Here is a 16,277-nt window from a genome sequence, read left to right on the forward strand (position 1 = left end):
TCCACATAGCATGAGGAAGGAAGGAGAATTTGTAAGTCATGCAGCATCACTTCTGCCGCATTCTACTTTTGAGGCAGTCGGTCATCAAGTCCTGCCCAGGTTCAAGGGTAGAGGCTAAATACTTGCTTGATGAGAAATGACAAGATTCTGGAAGATCATGGAGGACTGGAAATAATGTTGTGGTTATTTTTAGAAAACAAAATATTTTAGCTTGTCATTACTGGGCTAGCCGGGCTATGATTTTAACCGTTTTTGAAAATTAGGGTAACATTTGAATTCAGCAGTTTCATATTATATGACTCCCATTTTCTGTATCAGTATTTCTGAAACATTTCCAGAACAGTGCATATGTTTCTTCTATTAGCTCTTTCAGTCAAGGGATTTGATTCATCTGGTCCCAGAGCCCCAAGTTTGTTTGGAATCTTCCAATTTCCTCACCTCTTTAGGGTTTCAAGTCTTTCAAATCAATATTTGTTCTGTCTTTTTCATGCTGATAATCATTCTCTTTGACAAATAAAATAGTTGTGCAATCTGTTCACACTCTGTCATCAATTAGCATAAAATTGTTAATCCCAGTTAGGAGGCTCTCTGTGTCAGAATACAATTTTAAAAGCTTTTTTTTGTTGTCCTTGAAATTTTTGCAAGCCTCAGCTCATTCTGGGTTTCGGTCTCCTGATTCTTCTTACCAAATTATGTCATCGTTCTCTGTCCTTGGTTATGTGGCTGTTCTTCCACCTTTTATATTTCTGTTGTTAAATCTGAGTTGATCAGAGTGGTATCTAGCTAGTATTAATATTTTTAATTTATTTGGAAATACTCCTTTCTTACTGTGACTATTTTCATTATGTAGGCAGAATTTTCTTTTGAGATCTTTTTAACCTCCTTATTTCTCTTTAAAGTGTTGAAGATATGGTTTGATTACGCTAAGTATTCTTTGTCTAAGCTAACATTCCAAAGTGAGTGTTAGCTTTCTTCAGAGATTCTTGTTCTTTCCATTTTACCCACCAGTTCTCTCTTGAGCATGAGAACTAGGTCTAGAATAACAATGTTGGTTGTCCTTCAGTGGAAAGTTGATGATTCATAATTTAAAAAGAGGTTTGATGACAAAAAGTATTTCAGAACTACTGTGGATTAAGAACTATATACTAAATCTAGAAGATTGGATATAAACATTTGGGATAGGTAATTTATTAGGAAATAAGTGGTATGTTCAGTTTGGATATTTTGGGGCATATAATAAGGGAGGATTCAAGGATGACCATATATTATATGAAACTGTAGATAAATGAAACTCAGGTTTTCTTCCATAGGTGTTATACCTGGAGAAACAGAGGGACCCAGTTGGTATTACAGTGATTACTTTCTTTTTTTTTTTCTTTTTTTTTTTTTTTTTTGTGAGATGGAGTCGTGCTCTGTCGCCCAGACTGGAGTGCAGTGGCATAATTATGCCAAACTCCGCCTCCTGGATTCAAACAATTCTCTGCCTCAGCCTCCTGAGTAGCTGGGATTACAGGCATGCACCACCACGCCTGGCTAATTTTTGTATTTTTAGTAGAGATAGGGTTTCACCGTGTTGGCCAGGCTGGTCTTGAACACCTGACCTCACGATCTGCCCACCTGGCCTCTCAAAGTGCTGGGATTACAGGTGTGAGCCACTGCGCCCGGCCTATAGTGATTACTTTCTAATTGTACCAACTGTATTTATTTATTTGCAGGCAAGATCTCTGTCTCTCTCTCCCCACCCCGGACTGGAGTACAGTGGCACAGTCATAGCTCACTGCAGCCTGGAGCTCCTGGCCTCAAGTGTCCCTCTCACTTCAGTCTCCCAAGTAGCTGGGACCACAGGCCTCTGCCACCACACCCAGATATATATATATATATATATATATATATATATATTTTTTTTTTGGTGAAGATGGGGGTCTCGTTATGTTGCCTAGGTTGGTCTTGAACTCCTGAACTCAAACACCCCCCCCCCCCCCCCCCCCCCCCCCCCGCCTTGGCCTCCCAAAGTACTAGGATTACAGGTGTGAGCCACTACACTACCTCCAACTTTAATGAGTGTCTTTGACTCATGTTTCTCCTTGGGAAAGGAGTTTTGAGTTATAATCATTTTTTTTTTCCTTAGCCCTATCAGTGATGCAGTCTGGTAAAGGTAGGGATCCTTCTCCGTAAATCTGTTTTCTTCTTTCTTTATTTTTTTTTAACCTAATCCTGATACAGGGTTTTGTTTTTTGTTTTTTCTCCTGGGTTCAAGCGATTTTCCTGCCTCAGCCTCCCGAGTAGCTGAGATTACAGGCATGCATCACCACACCCAGCTAATTTTGTATTTTCAGTAGAGATGGGGTTTCTTCATGTTCATCAGGCTAATTGCGAACTCCTGACCTCAGGTGATCCACTCGCCTCACCCTCCCAAAGTGCTGGGATTATAGGCGTGAGCCACCGCACCTGGCCCAGATTTGTATTTTTAAAGTAAAAAGTAGAAACATGGCTGGGCACGGTGGCTCACACCTGTAATTCCAGTACTTTGGGAGGCTGAGGCAGGCAGATCACAAGGTCAGGAGTTCAAGACCAGCCTGGCTAAGATGGTGAAACCTCTTTACTAAAAATACAAAAATTAGGCGGACCTGGTGGCAGGTGCCTGTAATCCCAGCTACTCAGGAGACTGAGGCAGGAGAATCTCTTGAACCTGGGAGGCAGAGGTTGCAGTGAGCTGAGATCGTGGCACAGCACTCCAGCCTGGGCGACAGAGCAAGACTCTGTTCCCAGGGTAAAAAAAAATGAAAAGACAGGAACGCAAAAGCTTTTTTTTTTTTTTTTAAGAAAATATTACCTATTCAGGAGAATTGCTTGAACCTGGGAGGCGGAGGTTGCAGTGAGCTGAGATCGTGCCGCTCGCTGCCAGCCTGGGCAACAGAGTGAGAATCTGTATCCAGGAAAAAAAAAAAAAAGTGCCTGTTTCAGAATTAGTTTATATTTTTGCAAAGATAGACTCTCTACTATGGTGGTATCTTTTCCTTTTTAAAATTGTCTTTGTCTGTTTCTTTACAGTTGGTCTCTTCCCATGGCGATGTCCATCTGCCACCGTGGCACTGGTATTGCTTTGAGTGCAGGTATGTATATATGTTTTTACACACATACATGGGCTTCTTTGAAAAACTTGGCTGTTTCACTGGTCCTAGTCTCTGCTTCCTTTGAAACTCAGCACTTGATTTAGAGGGAACAATACATCTCTTTTAAGTTTATTGTTCCTTCATCCCTTTAACAATTAATTATGAGTTTACACTGTGCTCAGATTCTTTTTTTTTTTTTTTTTTTTTTTTTTTTTTTTTGAGACAGTCTCGCTCTGTTGCCCAGGCTGGAGTGCAGTGGCGCGATCTCAGCTCACTGCAACCTCTGCCTCCTGGGTTCAAGCAGTTCTCCTGCCTCAGCCTCCCGAGTAGCTGAGATTACAGGCGCGTGCTACCACGCTTGGCTAATTTTTTGTATTTTTAATGGAGACAGGGTTTCACCGTGTTAGCCAGGATGGTCTTGATCTGACCTCGTGATCCACCCACCTCAGCCTTCCAAAGTGCTGGGATTACAGACATGAGCCACTGCGCCTAGCCCAGATTAGTTTCTTAGCAAATTTTTAAACCATTCCCTAGCACTTCCTGATATCGTATTTATTGAAATTATAGAGAGCAGAGAAATGTAATAGAGATGGGCTGGCTGACTGATCGTTGATGGAACACAGTCCAAGATAAATCACCTTATTTTTCCAGAAGGTCAGTTTTAGCACCCATTCTTATCACCTAGACTTGCTCAGTCCCCCAAAGACTAGCTCACTGGCCAGTCTCACAAAATCTTGATTTACAGATCAGAATGTCTATTCATTCATTTATATAATATGAACTGCAGCTACAGAGTGAATTGTTTACTGGTCTTAGATAATTAGTACATCCTTTTTAGGTAGGAAGGTTTATTATGTGGAGTGCCAATTATAATCAGTTTTCTGGGATCTGGTGTATCTTTTCACAGTAGGGATATACTTTACAAGAGGGTCAGCTAGATTTAAAAATTATGTCTGGCTGGTGCTGGAGACATAGACATTTTTGCTTTTTTATTTTTATGTATTTATTTTCTCACAAGAATATGCATGTAACATATTTTTACTTTCTTAGCTTTCCTTTATTTAGCCTTATAGCATACTTTGCTCTCCTACCCCCACCAAAACCAGAAACAAAAACTAGATTATGTTCCCTAGATACACACTCTCAAAGCATTCTAGTTTTTCTTTCATAATCATGGTTGTCATTTACTTGTTCATTGTTGTTCTTCCTTACTGGATTGTCTGTTCCCTGAGGGCTTAGACTGCATCTGTTTGTATTTTTAATCATCTAGAATGGTACCTAGAATGCAGTAGATAATTTAGTAAATATTTGGTGACTACAAAATGAATACCACTCTCTTTTTTGTTAATGTGTTTTATATATTTGTGTCCTAAATTTCTATTCTGTTTATAATCATACTTTCTGGCTCTAGAAGTATCTTATTTTGGTCCCCTGCATACTGACTGTAATAACTGCCTAACTAGTATTGTATTTCAACTGGCATTTCTGTGCAATGCTGTTCAGTTCAGTGGGAGCAAGAAGAGGTTATCGGACATTAGAGTGTTGCATAGGTAAATCTGAGTTTGTTCTCTATTAGTCTCCATGAGACCTTGGGGGAACTTGTGTTCTCTCCCAGCAAAGGTGATCTAGCCCTTATATATCCACAGGGAGAACAGATGCAAACTAGGAATAGTGGAGTGCTTTCTAAAAAAGTGCTCCAATGAACTGTTAGCACATATTCAACAAGACTTCTGTTCCAAGTTGATAGTCCTAGGACATTTGCTGGCAAAGGAAAATGAGCTTATGACTTAGAACAGTGTGTAAATCCCTGCTGTGTGTACAAACTCTTCTCTCCTGTGGATAGTTCCCTGGTATGTCTGTTTTATTGTTTTTTTGTTTTTTTTGAGACGGAGTTTCGCTCTTGTTGCCCAGGCTGGAGTGCAATGGCACAGTCTTGGCTCACTGCAGCCTCATGAGACCAGCCTCCCGGGTTCAAGCTATTCTCCTGCCTCAACCTCTCAAGTAGCTGGGATTACAGGCACCCACCACCATGTCCGGCTAATTTTGGTATTTTTGGTAGAGATGGGGTTTCTGAACTCCTGACCTCAGGTAGTCCGCCCACCTCGGCCTCCCAAAGTGCTGGGATTACAGGCGTAAGCCACTGTGCCTAGCCCCTTAGTATGTCTTTAACCTCATCCTAGGGAATAAGAGGAAATATCTTACCTAGAATCGGTATGAAATTATATACCTGAGAGACAGAAGCCCCACTGTTTTACCTTATGTAAAGCTCTGTCTGAGCCCCTCCATCTCGTCTCTTTTGGTACTTTAGCCTGGGAGCAATGCCTAAGTTTTATTCATCACATGAGGCATCATTACAGTCTTGCCAGGAGATGGCCCATTTGTACAGAGTAGAGCAGATGGCAGCCTTCAGGTCCCAGTGCGTAAGTGTGCTCTTGCTCCAGAAATTTGGTGCCAAATAGAGCTGTTGAGGTAGGAAAGGGAGTTTCTCTTGACTTTTGCTTTGTCAAAGCAATGGTGGTATTGGAAAAGTGCTCTTGTTTCTGTCTTCTGAAACCCTGCAGGATCTCTCCTAGGCTTCTGTAGACTTATGTTTTTAACTGACGTGGTCATCAGTAGGGCTAGTGGCTCTAGTGTAGGGATCCTGTATTTAAGGAGCTGCTGATGAGACATTGGCAGGAATTATCTGAATCTAAGCCTCTGCTATTTGCAATCTCATATATGTGTGTGTGTGTGTGTGTATATTTATATATGTCTATTTATAGACATATATATGTAGTTTTGTTGATAAGGATAGAGACTCCTATCTAAGATCTGATGGCATCATTTCTGTTCTTTTTCATTCTTTTGGTTGGTAAAGGGATGATGGAATCGAGGTATAAGGATGATTTGTGTTTTTAGGAATCCATATGTAGCTCCTGGTTTTTAACCTGCTGGCACTGAGCTGGTGGGGATAATAGGGAAAATCTCAAGATTAGGCTATTCTAACTGTAGATTCATAATTATTTTTATTTCTGCTTACTTAGAATAAGAAATTTTTAGATTGATTAAGGAATTTCTAGATGTATGCTTTCTACTCAGTTTGGTGATATTGATGAACAGATTTAATCCTAAAAATCACTGAAAGAACAAGAGCAGTTTATTTATTAGGCTGTAGTTTCCCTTATTATCTCAATATATGTGTCACCACTAAATGAAAAAAAGGATATTGACTTTTTTATACACTATAATGATAAAAAATATGTTCATCTGGGCCGGGCACGGTGGCTCATGCCTGTAATCCCAGCACTTTGGGAGGCCGAGGCGGGCAGATCACGAGGTCAGGAGATTGAGACCATCCTGGTTAACATGGTGAAACCCCGTCTCTATAAAAATACAAAAAATTAGCCAGGCGTGGTGGCGGGTGCCTGTAGTCCCAGCTACTCGGGAGGCTGAGGCAGGAGAATGGCGTGAACCCAGGAGGCGGAGCTTGCAGTGAGCCGAGATCGTGCTACTGCACTCCAGCCTGGGCGACGAGCAAGACTCCGTCTCAAAAAAAAAAAAAAAAAAAATATAAAAATATATATATATATACACACACACACACACATTTGTATTGGCTAGAATTGAGTATTTTTCACAACTGAAGAATTATTTGGGCAGGGTGCAGTGGTTCACACCTGTAATCCGAGCACTTTGGGAGGCTGAGGCAGGAGGATTGCTTGAGCCCAGGAGTTCGAGACCATCCTGGGCAACCTATCAAGACGCAGCACTTCGGGAGGCCGAGGTGGGCGGATCACGAGGTCAGGAGATCGAGACCATCCTGGCTAACACAGTGAAACCCCGTCTCTACTAAAAAAACACACAAAAATTTAGCCGGGCCTGGTGGTGGGCACCTGTAGTCCCAGCTACTTGGGAGGCTGAGGCAGGAGAATGGGGTGAACCCAGGAGGCGGAGCTTGCAGTGAGCTGAGATTGTGCCACTGCACTCCAGCCTGGGCGACAGAGTGAGACTCCATCTCAAAAAAAAAAAAAAAAAAAAAAAAAAAAAAAATTAAAACATTAGCCCAGAGTGGTAGCATGCATCTATAGTCTCAGCTACTAGGGAGGCTGATGTAGGGAGGATTGCCCAGGAATTCAAGGCTGCAGTGAGCTATAACTGTGCCACTGCACTCCAGCCTGATGACAGCAAGACCCTACCTCAAAAAAAAAAAAGAAAAAAGTTGTATTTTTTCTGTCTTTACCCCTTTGAGTGGTGGCCTTGCATTCATCAGCATATGTCCTGTTTTTCCCAAACTTTCTCTCCTAATTCCATGATAGAATATAGTAGCTGTTTTCTATAGAGTAGTAGTTATACTGTTTTCTTCAAATGCTGAAGGTCCCTCCATCAAAATCACAAAGGAACAGGTTTTTGCCAGGTGCATGACTTAAGCAAATTACCTAATTCTCTAAACCTCAGCTTATTCCTTATAAAATAGGCATATTAATAATGCCTATCTCAGAATTCTTGGGATTTCAAGAAACTTTATGCTCTTGGTGTTGCTTTATGGAAACAAGGATGAGAAACATGATACATTTAATAGCAACTGTCTCTTAGAAGATAGTGTGCCCTGGAACGAATGGCAAGAGAAACTGGATCATTTGGTATGAAATGAAGTCAGTTCCGGCAACTGTGATCTTTGCATTCTTGTGGCCCTCGTCCCATCCATTTTTCACACAACAAAAAGAAAAATCTTTTGAAAATAAATGGAATCATGTCACTCCCTTTCTTAGACTCTCCCAATGACTGTGTTCACTTTAGCACTTAGATTAAAATTCAAATATCCACCATGGCCTTTGCCCTGCCAGCTCTGGCTCTTCCCTAACTCATTCCTGCCATTCCTCCCTTTGCTTACTATGCTCCAGCCACACTGGTGTTTGAACTCATTGGAACAGGCAAAATTATTTCCCACCTGAGAGCCATTGCATGTTTTGTTTCTTTAGTCTGAAATGCCCACCCTGACTTCTTGCTGCACTGTGCTTGGTTAGTTCTTTCTTATCCTTTACATCTTAGCAAAATGTTAACTCAAAGAGAACTTTGCTTACCACCATGTTTAAAGTAGAAGCTTCCTTATTTCTGTTTTACAGTACTCTATTCCTTCATAGTTCTTATTGTACTGTGTTGTTTCTTACAAAGCTTTTATTACACAAGTTGTAATTATTCTAGTTTATTTTATTTTATTTATTTTATTTTATTTTTATTTTTGAGACAGAGTCTCGCTCTGCCGCCCAGGCTGGAGTGCAGTGGCATGATCTTGGCCCACTGCAAGCTCCGCCTCCCGGGTTCACGCCATTCTCCTGCCTTAGCCTCCCCAGCAGCTGGGACTACAGGCGCCCGCCACCACGCCTGGCTAATTTTTTGTGTTTTTAGTAGAGACGGGGTTTCACCATGTTAGCCGGGATGGTCTCAATCTCCTGACCTTGTGATCCACCCACCTCGGCCTCCCAGAGTGCTGGGATTACAGGCGTGAGCCACTGCGCCTGGCAGTTGTAATTATTTTATTTGCTAACTTTTTATAAATCTTGTGTTTTTTTCCTTTTTTTTTTTTTTTCAGACAGAGTCTTGCCCTGTTGCCCAGGCTGGAGTGCAGTGGCGCGATCTCGGCTCACTGCAACCTCCGCCTCCTGGGTTCAAGCAGTTCTCTTCCTCAGCCTCCCAAGTAGCTGGGATTACAGGCATCTACAACCATTCCAAGACACCACACCCAGCTGAGGTCTGTTTCTTAAGAATGGTGTTTATGGGGTCGGGTGCGGTGGCTCACACCTGTAATCCCAGCACTTTGGGAGGCCAAGACAAGTGGATCACAAGGTCAAGAGATTGAGACCATCCTGGCCAACATGGTGAAACCCCATCTCTACTAAAAATACAAAAATTAGCCGGGCGTGGTGGTGTGCGACTGTAGTCCCAGCTACTCAGGAGGCTGAGGCAGGAGAATCGCTTGAACCCAGGAGGCGGAGGTTGCAGTGAACCAAGATCACGCCACTGCACTCCAGCCTGATGACAGAGTGAGACTCAAAAAAAAAAAAATTATGTTTATGGGAGAAGTGATGGAAGATAAGGCTAGAAAGTGGGCCAGACGGTGAAGGACTCTGATTGCCATGCTGTAGACCATGATAAGCCATTAAAAGTTCATATTCTCTTTAGTTCCAGTAACAGGACAAGCTGGCCTGGATAAATACAAAATAAATTATTTATTTTAACTATAGAGATTTTATGGCTAATATATAAATTTTAAAAAACATGTTAACACTAGTTTGACTTTAAAATAGAATTTATTGAAAAGGAACTCTAAAATTTTTGTGTTTTTTGAGATGGAGTCTTGCCCTGTGGCCCAGGCTGGAGTGCAATAGCGCCATCATGGCCCTCTGTGCCTCTGTCTCCTCCCAGGTTCAAGTAATTCTCCTGCTTCAGCCTCCCGAGTAGCTGGTTCTACAGGTGTGTGCCACCATGCCTGGCTAATTTTTGTATTTTTAGTAGAGACAGGGTTTCACCATGTTGGCCAGGCTGGTCTTGAACTCCTGACCTCAAGTGATCCGTCTGCCTCTGCCTCCCAAAGTACTGGGATTATAGGCATGAGCTGCTGTGCCTGGCCTACAATGTTTTAAAAGGTTGAAAGAGGAGACTAATAGCACTCTTCCATTGCTTAGGTTTCATAAGGATTAAAATACTCAGGGCTGGATGCGGTGGCTCACGGCTGTAATCCCAGCACTTTGGGAGGCCAAGGCGGGTGGATCACCTGAGATCAGGAGTTTGAGACCAGCCTGGCCAACATGGTGAAACCCCATCTCTACTAAAAATACTAAATAAATAAATAAATAAATAAATAAATAAATAAACAAACCAGTTGTGGTGGCACGTGGCTATAATCCCAGTTATTTGGGAGGCTAAGCCAGGAGAATTGATTGAACCTGGAAGGCAGAGGTTGCAGTGACCTTGGATTGCACCAGTGCACTCCAGCCTGGGTGACAAAGCGAGACTCTGTCTCAAAAATAAATAAGTAAAAAAATAAATAAATACTCAGGATTTTTCATAGTGACAGAAAAAGTCTAGTTGAAATTAGGTACATGCTTTGAGAATGGCAGATAGCTGAAGCTGCAATAATGAATGAGTCTAGGAAAGCGTAAATAACAGATAAAACATATAACATAAAGCATGAGATTAGGAACAGAGAATAAAGATGCTAAACAACAGATATTTTAAGCTTTGAACCAATATATATAGATATTCATATATCTGTATATGAATTGTATAATTAGCTTGAATGGATATAAGAATGGTCCTGAATGTTTTGGGTAGTCTTTAAAAACAGAGTCAGGCCAGGTGCCGTGGCTCACGCTTGTAAACACCGCACTTTGGGAGGCCAAGGCAGGTGGATCGCTTAAGGCCAGGAGTTTGAGTATAACCTGGCTAACATGGCTAAATCCCATCTCTACTAAAAATACAAAAAATTAGCTGGGTGTAGGTGGCACATTCCTATAATCTGGGCTACTTGGGAGACTGAAGCATGAGAATCGCTTAAACCCAGGAGGTAGAGGTTGCAGTGAGCCGAGATCATGCCACTGCACTCTAGCCTGGGTGACAAAGCAAGACTTTATCTCAAAAATAAAAATAAAAAAGTAAAATAAAAACAAGGTCAGATGGAAGAATCAGAAGTTTCGTGAGAGATTGCCTGAATTTGTAGGCAAACTTGCTGCTCAGGCAGGTAGCCTATTCTCTAGAAAAGCCAAAAGATTTAGATTCATAAAGTAACTGATGGGCTTTGAAAATGACTGTGTTTTTCTTCTGGGCCTGTCATGAGATGGGAAGAGCTTAAGAAACTGAAGTGGCCGAGGCGGGTGGGAGGCCAAGGTGAGTGGATCACCTGAGGTCAGGAGTTTGAGACCAGCCTGGCTAATGTAGTGAAACCTTGTCTCTACTAAAAATACAAAAAAATTAGCTGGGCATGGTGGCACATGCCTGTAGTCCCAGCTACTCCGGAGGCTAAGGCAGTAGAATTGCTTGAACCTGGCAGGCGGAGGTTGCCGTGAGCTGAGTTTGTGCCACTGCACTCCAGTCTGGGCGACAGAGCAAGACTCCATCTCAAAGAAGAAAAAAGAAAAGAAAAGAAAGAATTGGTGTGGGGGTATGTAGTAGTAGAATGATTTTGGGAACATTTGACTTATTTAGAGGCAGTCTTCTCTTTTTGAATTGATTAAACTAATTGACATAATTCTGTATTATTCATAGGAAGACAAAAGCTGAAGACACTGTTATTCACATCCTAGTATTTCCATGAGTTTTAACTCTCGTAGGTCTTTTGAGAGTAGGTGGTGTTATCCTAGGATGACACCATATCAGGGTCTGGTCTTCTGTTGGTTAATATTGGTATGTGGCCATCCCTAGGACTCAGCTATGAGCCTGCTGTCCCATTTGGTGCCTAGATCAGGGATGAGTTTGCCCAGATATCTAAGGCATATGTTTGGCTATTGAAGTTTCAGAGCTTTGTGTTGGCACTGAAATTCAAAAGACAGTTAGAGCCACCATACCCAGCCAATCATAATTAATTACTAATGGGATGTATATGCTGTTGGATATTATACAACTCCTCCAACCTTAGAAATCAGATTGGACACTGCCAGCCTCATTTCTTGTTCCACACTGATTTTCACACAGCGCTTCATTTTTGTTGAAAACCCAGCTTTGCAAAGATGTGATCATTGTAAGAAATCTAACATCTAATGTTGAAACCGAACTATCTTGAGCTAGTAGTGGTTCACATGATGACCAACAGATGTTAAGTATCACTGTGGTTCATTTGAATATGTAAAGTATCCTGTAGGACCTGTGAGTTTGCTGTGGTACCCCAGGGCAGCTTGGTATACAGTTTGAAAACCACATTTCTAGCAATGATCCCAAACTGTCAAATCAGGGTCTCTGGGAGTTGTGGTGTGGGTACTCTTTTTTGCTTCCCCAAAATATTTTTTGGTGATTATAGGAAACAACTGGCCTCTTACTTTTTTCTTTTTCTTTTTTTTTTTAATTTTATTCCCATTTTACAGATGACGTCTTATTTCTTTGTGTGTGTGTGTGTGTGTGTGTGTGTGTGTTTGTGTTTTGTTTTTTGAGATGGAGCCTCACTCTATTGCCCAGGCTGGAGTGCAGTGGTGCGATCTCAGCTCACTGCAACCTCCGCCTCCTGGGTTCAAGGGTTTCTCCTGCCTCAGCCTCCCGAGTAGCTGGGACTATAGGCGTGTGCCACCACAACTGGCTAATTTTTGTATTTTTAGTAGAGATGGGGTTTCACCATGTTGCCCAGGCTGCTTGAACTCCTCACCTCAAATAATCTGCCCACCTCGGCCTCCCAAAGTGTTGGGATTACAGGCATGAGCCACTGCACCAGCCAAGATAACATCTTATTTCTAATTTGAGTTTCATATTTGTTATACTTGATTTGTCAGTCATTGGTGGTTGATAGTCACTGAGCCCCAACAAATAATGTAGCCCTGTCAGACATTAAAGTATTCATACTTTTTCTTTCACATAAGGAAATAATCTTCCAAATATGTACACATAGTATTTATATTATATCATTATGGTTTTGATTTGCATTTGTCTAATGGCTAATGATGTTAAGCATCTGTTCATGCACTGATTGGCCGTTTATTTATCTTCCTTGGAAAGAGGTCTATTCAGATCCATTTGTCATTTTATTAATTGAGTTGTAAGAGTTCTTTATATACTCTGGATAAAAGTCCTTCATGATTTGCAGATATTTTCTCCCATTCCTTTGGGTTGTCCTTTTACTTTCTTGATGGTATTATTTGCAGCACAGAAGTTAGTAATTTTGATGAAATCCAATTCATCTGTTTTTTCTTTTGTCATTTATGATTTTGGTGTCATCTGTGAAACCACTGCCTAATCCAAGATCATGAAGATTTATTTCTGTGCTTTCTACCGAGAGTTTTACAGTTTAGCTCTAGCATTTAGGTCTCTAATTCATTTTAATTTAAATTTTTGTGTAATAGAGATTTGAATGATTTTAAATTTTTTCTCTCTTCAGAGGTAGCAACACTAGAAAATAAAGATAAAAAATGGGCCAGGCACAGTGGCTCATGCTGCTAATCCCAGCACTTTGGGAGGCCAAGGTGAGCGAATCACTTGAGGCCAGGAGTTCGAACCAGCCTAGACAACATGGCAAAACCCTGTCTCTACTAAAAATACAAAAATTAGCGAGGTGTGGTGGCATGCATCTCTAAGGCCAGCTACTTGGGAGGCTGAGGCACAAGAATCGCTTGAACCCAGGAGGCAGAGGTTGCAGTGAGCCGAGATCACGCCACTGTACTCTAGCCTGGGCAAGAGAGCGAGACTCTGTCTCAAAAAAAAAAAAAGAGAACCTAATTTTTTTTCTCACTCTTCTCTGAACTGAGTACACTGTTTTTACCTTTTCTTACTTAGATGATGAGCTAGATGATATAGCAAGGCATGACTTCTGAACTGGCAGGTGAAGTTTTTAATGAGAGGGATGTTGAAAGGAGGAATAATGTACTAAAACATATGGCACATTTAGTTTATGATCAGATCCCAAGTAGTCTGTCTCCCACTATAAACTTGAACATGAGTTTAAATCTTCTCCTTTTCAAGGCCAGGCGCAGTGGCTCATACCTGTAATCTCAGCACTTTGGGAGGCGAAGGTGGGCAGATCACTTGAGGTCAGGAGTTCGAGACCAGCCTGGCCAACTTGGTGAAACCCCGTATATAAAGATACAAAAATTAGCTGGGTGTTGTGGTGGGCGCCTGTCATCCCTGCTACTCAGGAGGCTGAAGCAGGAGAATTGCTTGAACTTGGGAGGTGGAGGTTGCAGTGAGCCAAGATTGCACCACTGCACTCCAGCCTGGGTGACAGAATGAGACTCTTGTCTCAAGAAAAAAACAAAACAAAAATCTTCTCCATTTCAAAATGGTTTAGAATTGTATGAGGTGCCAGGGGTCCCAGTTTTATGTGTCATATTAGTTGTAACTTGTGAGCAGCTGTGACGAGCTACTTGGTTTTCTCCTCAGGGGTCTCTCTTTTTGGCATGTCGGCCCTGTTACTCCCTGGGAACTTTGAGTCTTATTTGGAACTCGTGAAGTCCCTGTGTCTGGGGCCAGCACTGATCCACACAGCTAAGTTTGCACTCGTCTTCCCTCTCATGTATCATACCTGGAATGGGATCCGACACTTGGTAAGTTAATTGGGGATTTGCACATTTTCTCTGTGAAGGGAGTGGGGAGACTGGGAGGATTCTCTCCTTTATTACTGGGTTTAGTGCTGTTCTTTTTTGTTGTTGTTGTTCCCAAGATTGGAGTCTCGCTCTGTTGCGCAGGCTGGAATGCAGTGGTGCGATCTCAGCTCACTGCAACTTCTGCCTCCTGGGTTCAAGAGATTCTCGTGCCTCAGCCTCTTAAGTAGTTGGCGTTATAGACGTGTGCCACCACTCCTGGTTAATTTTTGTATTTTTAGTAGAGATGGGGTTTCACCATGTTGGCCAGGCTGGTCTCAAACTCCTGGCCTTAGGTGATCCACCTGCCTCAGCCTCAGGTGATCCACCTGCCTCAGCCTCCCGAAGTGCTAGGATTACAGGCGTGAGCTACCATGCCCAACTAGTGCTGTTCTTAAGATTAGTTGTGACTCAAAGCCCTCTTGGGGAAAGCCAAACAAGTTCCCCTGTGTATTTTCTAGCAGTCCTGCTGGTGGTGTAGCTGAGCAATGGTATAGGCCTCACAGATACTTGCAGGGTCTCATTGTGAACTCTTCCTTATGTTATGTTATGTTTTTTTTTTTGTTTTTTTTTTTTGATACCGAGTCTTGCTCTGTAGCCCGGGCTGGAGTGCAGTGGCCGGATCTCAGCTCACTGCAAGCTCCGCCTCCCGGGTTTTGCGCCATTCTCCTGCCTCAGCCTCCTGAGTAGCTGGGACTACAGGCGCCCGCCACCTCGCCCGGCTAGTTTTTTGTATTTTTAGTAGAGACGGGGTTTCACTGTGTTAGCCAGGATGGTCTCGATCTCCTGACCTCGTGATCCGCCCGTCTCGGCCTCCCAAAGTGCTGGGATTACAGGCTTGAGCCACCGCGCCCGGCCTGTTATGTTACCTTACGTTACGTTATTTTTTTTTTTTTTTTTTGAGACGGAGTCTTGCTCTGTCGCCCAGGCTGGAGTGCAGTGGCGCAGTCTCGGCTCACTGCAAGCTCCGCCTCCCGGGTTCACGCCATTCTCCTGCCTCAGCCTCCCGAGTAGCTGGGACTACAGGCGCCCGCCACTGCGCCCGGCTAATTTTTTTTTTCTATTTTTAGTAGAGACGGGGTTTCACCATGGTCTCGATCTCCTGACCTTGTGATCCGCCCGCCTCGGTCTCCCAAAGTGCTGGGATTACAGGCGTGAGCCACCGCGCCCGGCCACGTTAAGTTATTTTTTGAGACAAAGTCTTGCTCTGTCTCCCAGGCTGGAGTGCAGTTGGTGCGATCTTGGGTCACTACAAACTCCACCTCTTGGGTTCAAGAGATTCTCCTCCCTCGACCTCCCGAGCAGCTGGGACTACAGGCGCATGCCACCACGCCTGGCTAATTTTTTGTATTTTTAGTAGAGACGGAGTTTCCCCATGTTAGCCAGGCTGGTCTCAAACTCCTGACCTTGTGATCCACCCCTCTCAGCTTCCCAAAGTGCTGGGATTATAGACGTGAGCCACTGTGTCCTGCTGAACTCTTCATTTTTGAGAGGTATATTATTAAAAGAGATCCCTGAAGGCATAGAATGCATGTTTATGAGATAAATATTAATTGGTACCTATTTATGTGTCAGGTACTGTTGTAGACACGGGGGATTCAGTTATGAGCTAGATAAATATTGTTGCTGCTTTCATTCTTATGTTCCTGTTGACCCAGAGTAATGCTGCTGATGGGACTCAAATAGATTTACCTTTTCTTATCTACACATTATATTGCATTTTTGTTTTGAGCTGTTGGACAGAATGGGGCCAACTTTAATAGAAACTGGGTGCCAAGAATCCCAGGTTTTAATATTGAGTTTAGGAATCTTCTTTTTTTTTTTTTTGAGACAAAGTCTTGCTCCGTTGCCCAGGCTGGAGTGCAATGGTGCAATCTCAGTAGAGACCTTATTTTGCCGTGTTGGCCAGCCT

At 42.6% G+C, this 16,277-nt stretch overlaps 1 protein-coding gene across 8 annotated transcripts in view; it reads left to right on the plus strand.

Annotated features, from left to right (window-relative positions):
* Nucleotides 1–16,277, plus strand: part of SDHC (succinate dehydrogenase complex subunit C) — a 41,688-nt gene that overhangs the window by 19,435 nt on the left and 5,976 nt on the right. For 7 of the 8 annotated variants that reach the window (XM_050759622.1, XM_050759565.1, XM_050759615.1 and 4 more), the window contains 2 exons: nucleotides 3,052–3,113; nucleotides 14,166–14,329. In XM_050759622.1, coding sequence (XP_050615579.1) covers nucleotides 3,052–3,113; nucleotides 14,166–14,329 — 226 coding nt within the window. The remainder of the gene's footprint in view (nucleotides 1–3,051; nucleotides 3,114–14,165; nucleotides 14,330–16,277) is intronic. The other variant, XM_050759576.1, reaches the window with a different exon arrangement.

The sequence above is a fragment of the Macaca thibetana genome, chromosome 1 (genome assembly GCF_024542745.1).
Source record: "Macaca thibetana thibetana isolate TM-01 chromosome 1, ASM2454274v1, whole genome shotgun sequence".
NCBI classification, from domain to species: domain Eukaryota; kingdom Metazoa; phylum Chordata; class Mammalia; order Primates; family Cercopithecidae; genus Macaca; species Macaca thibetana.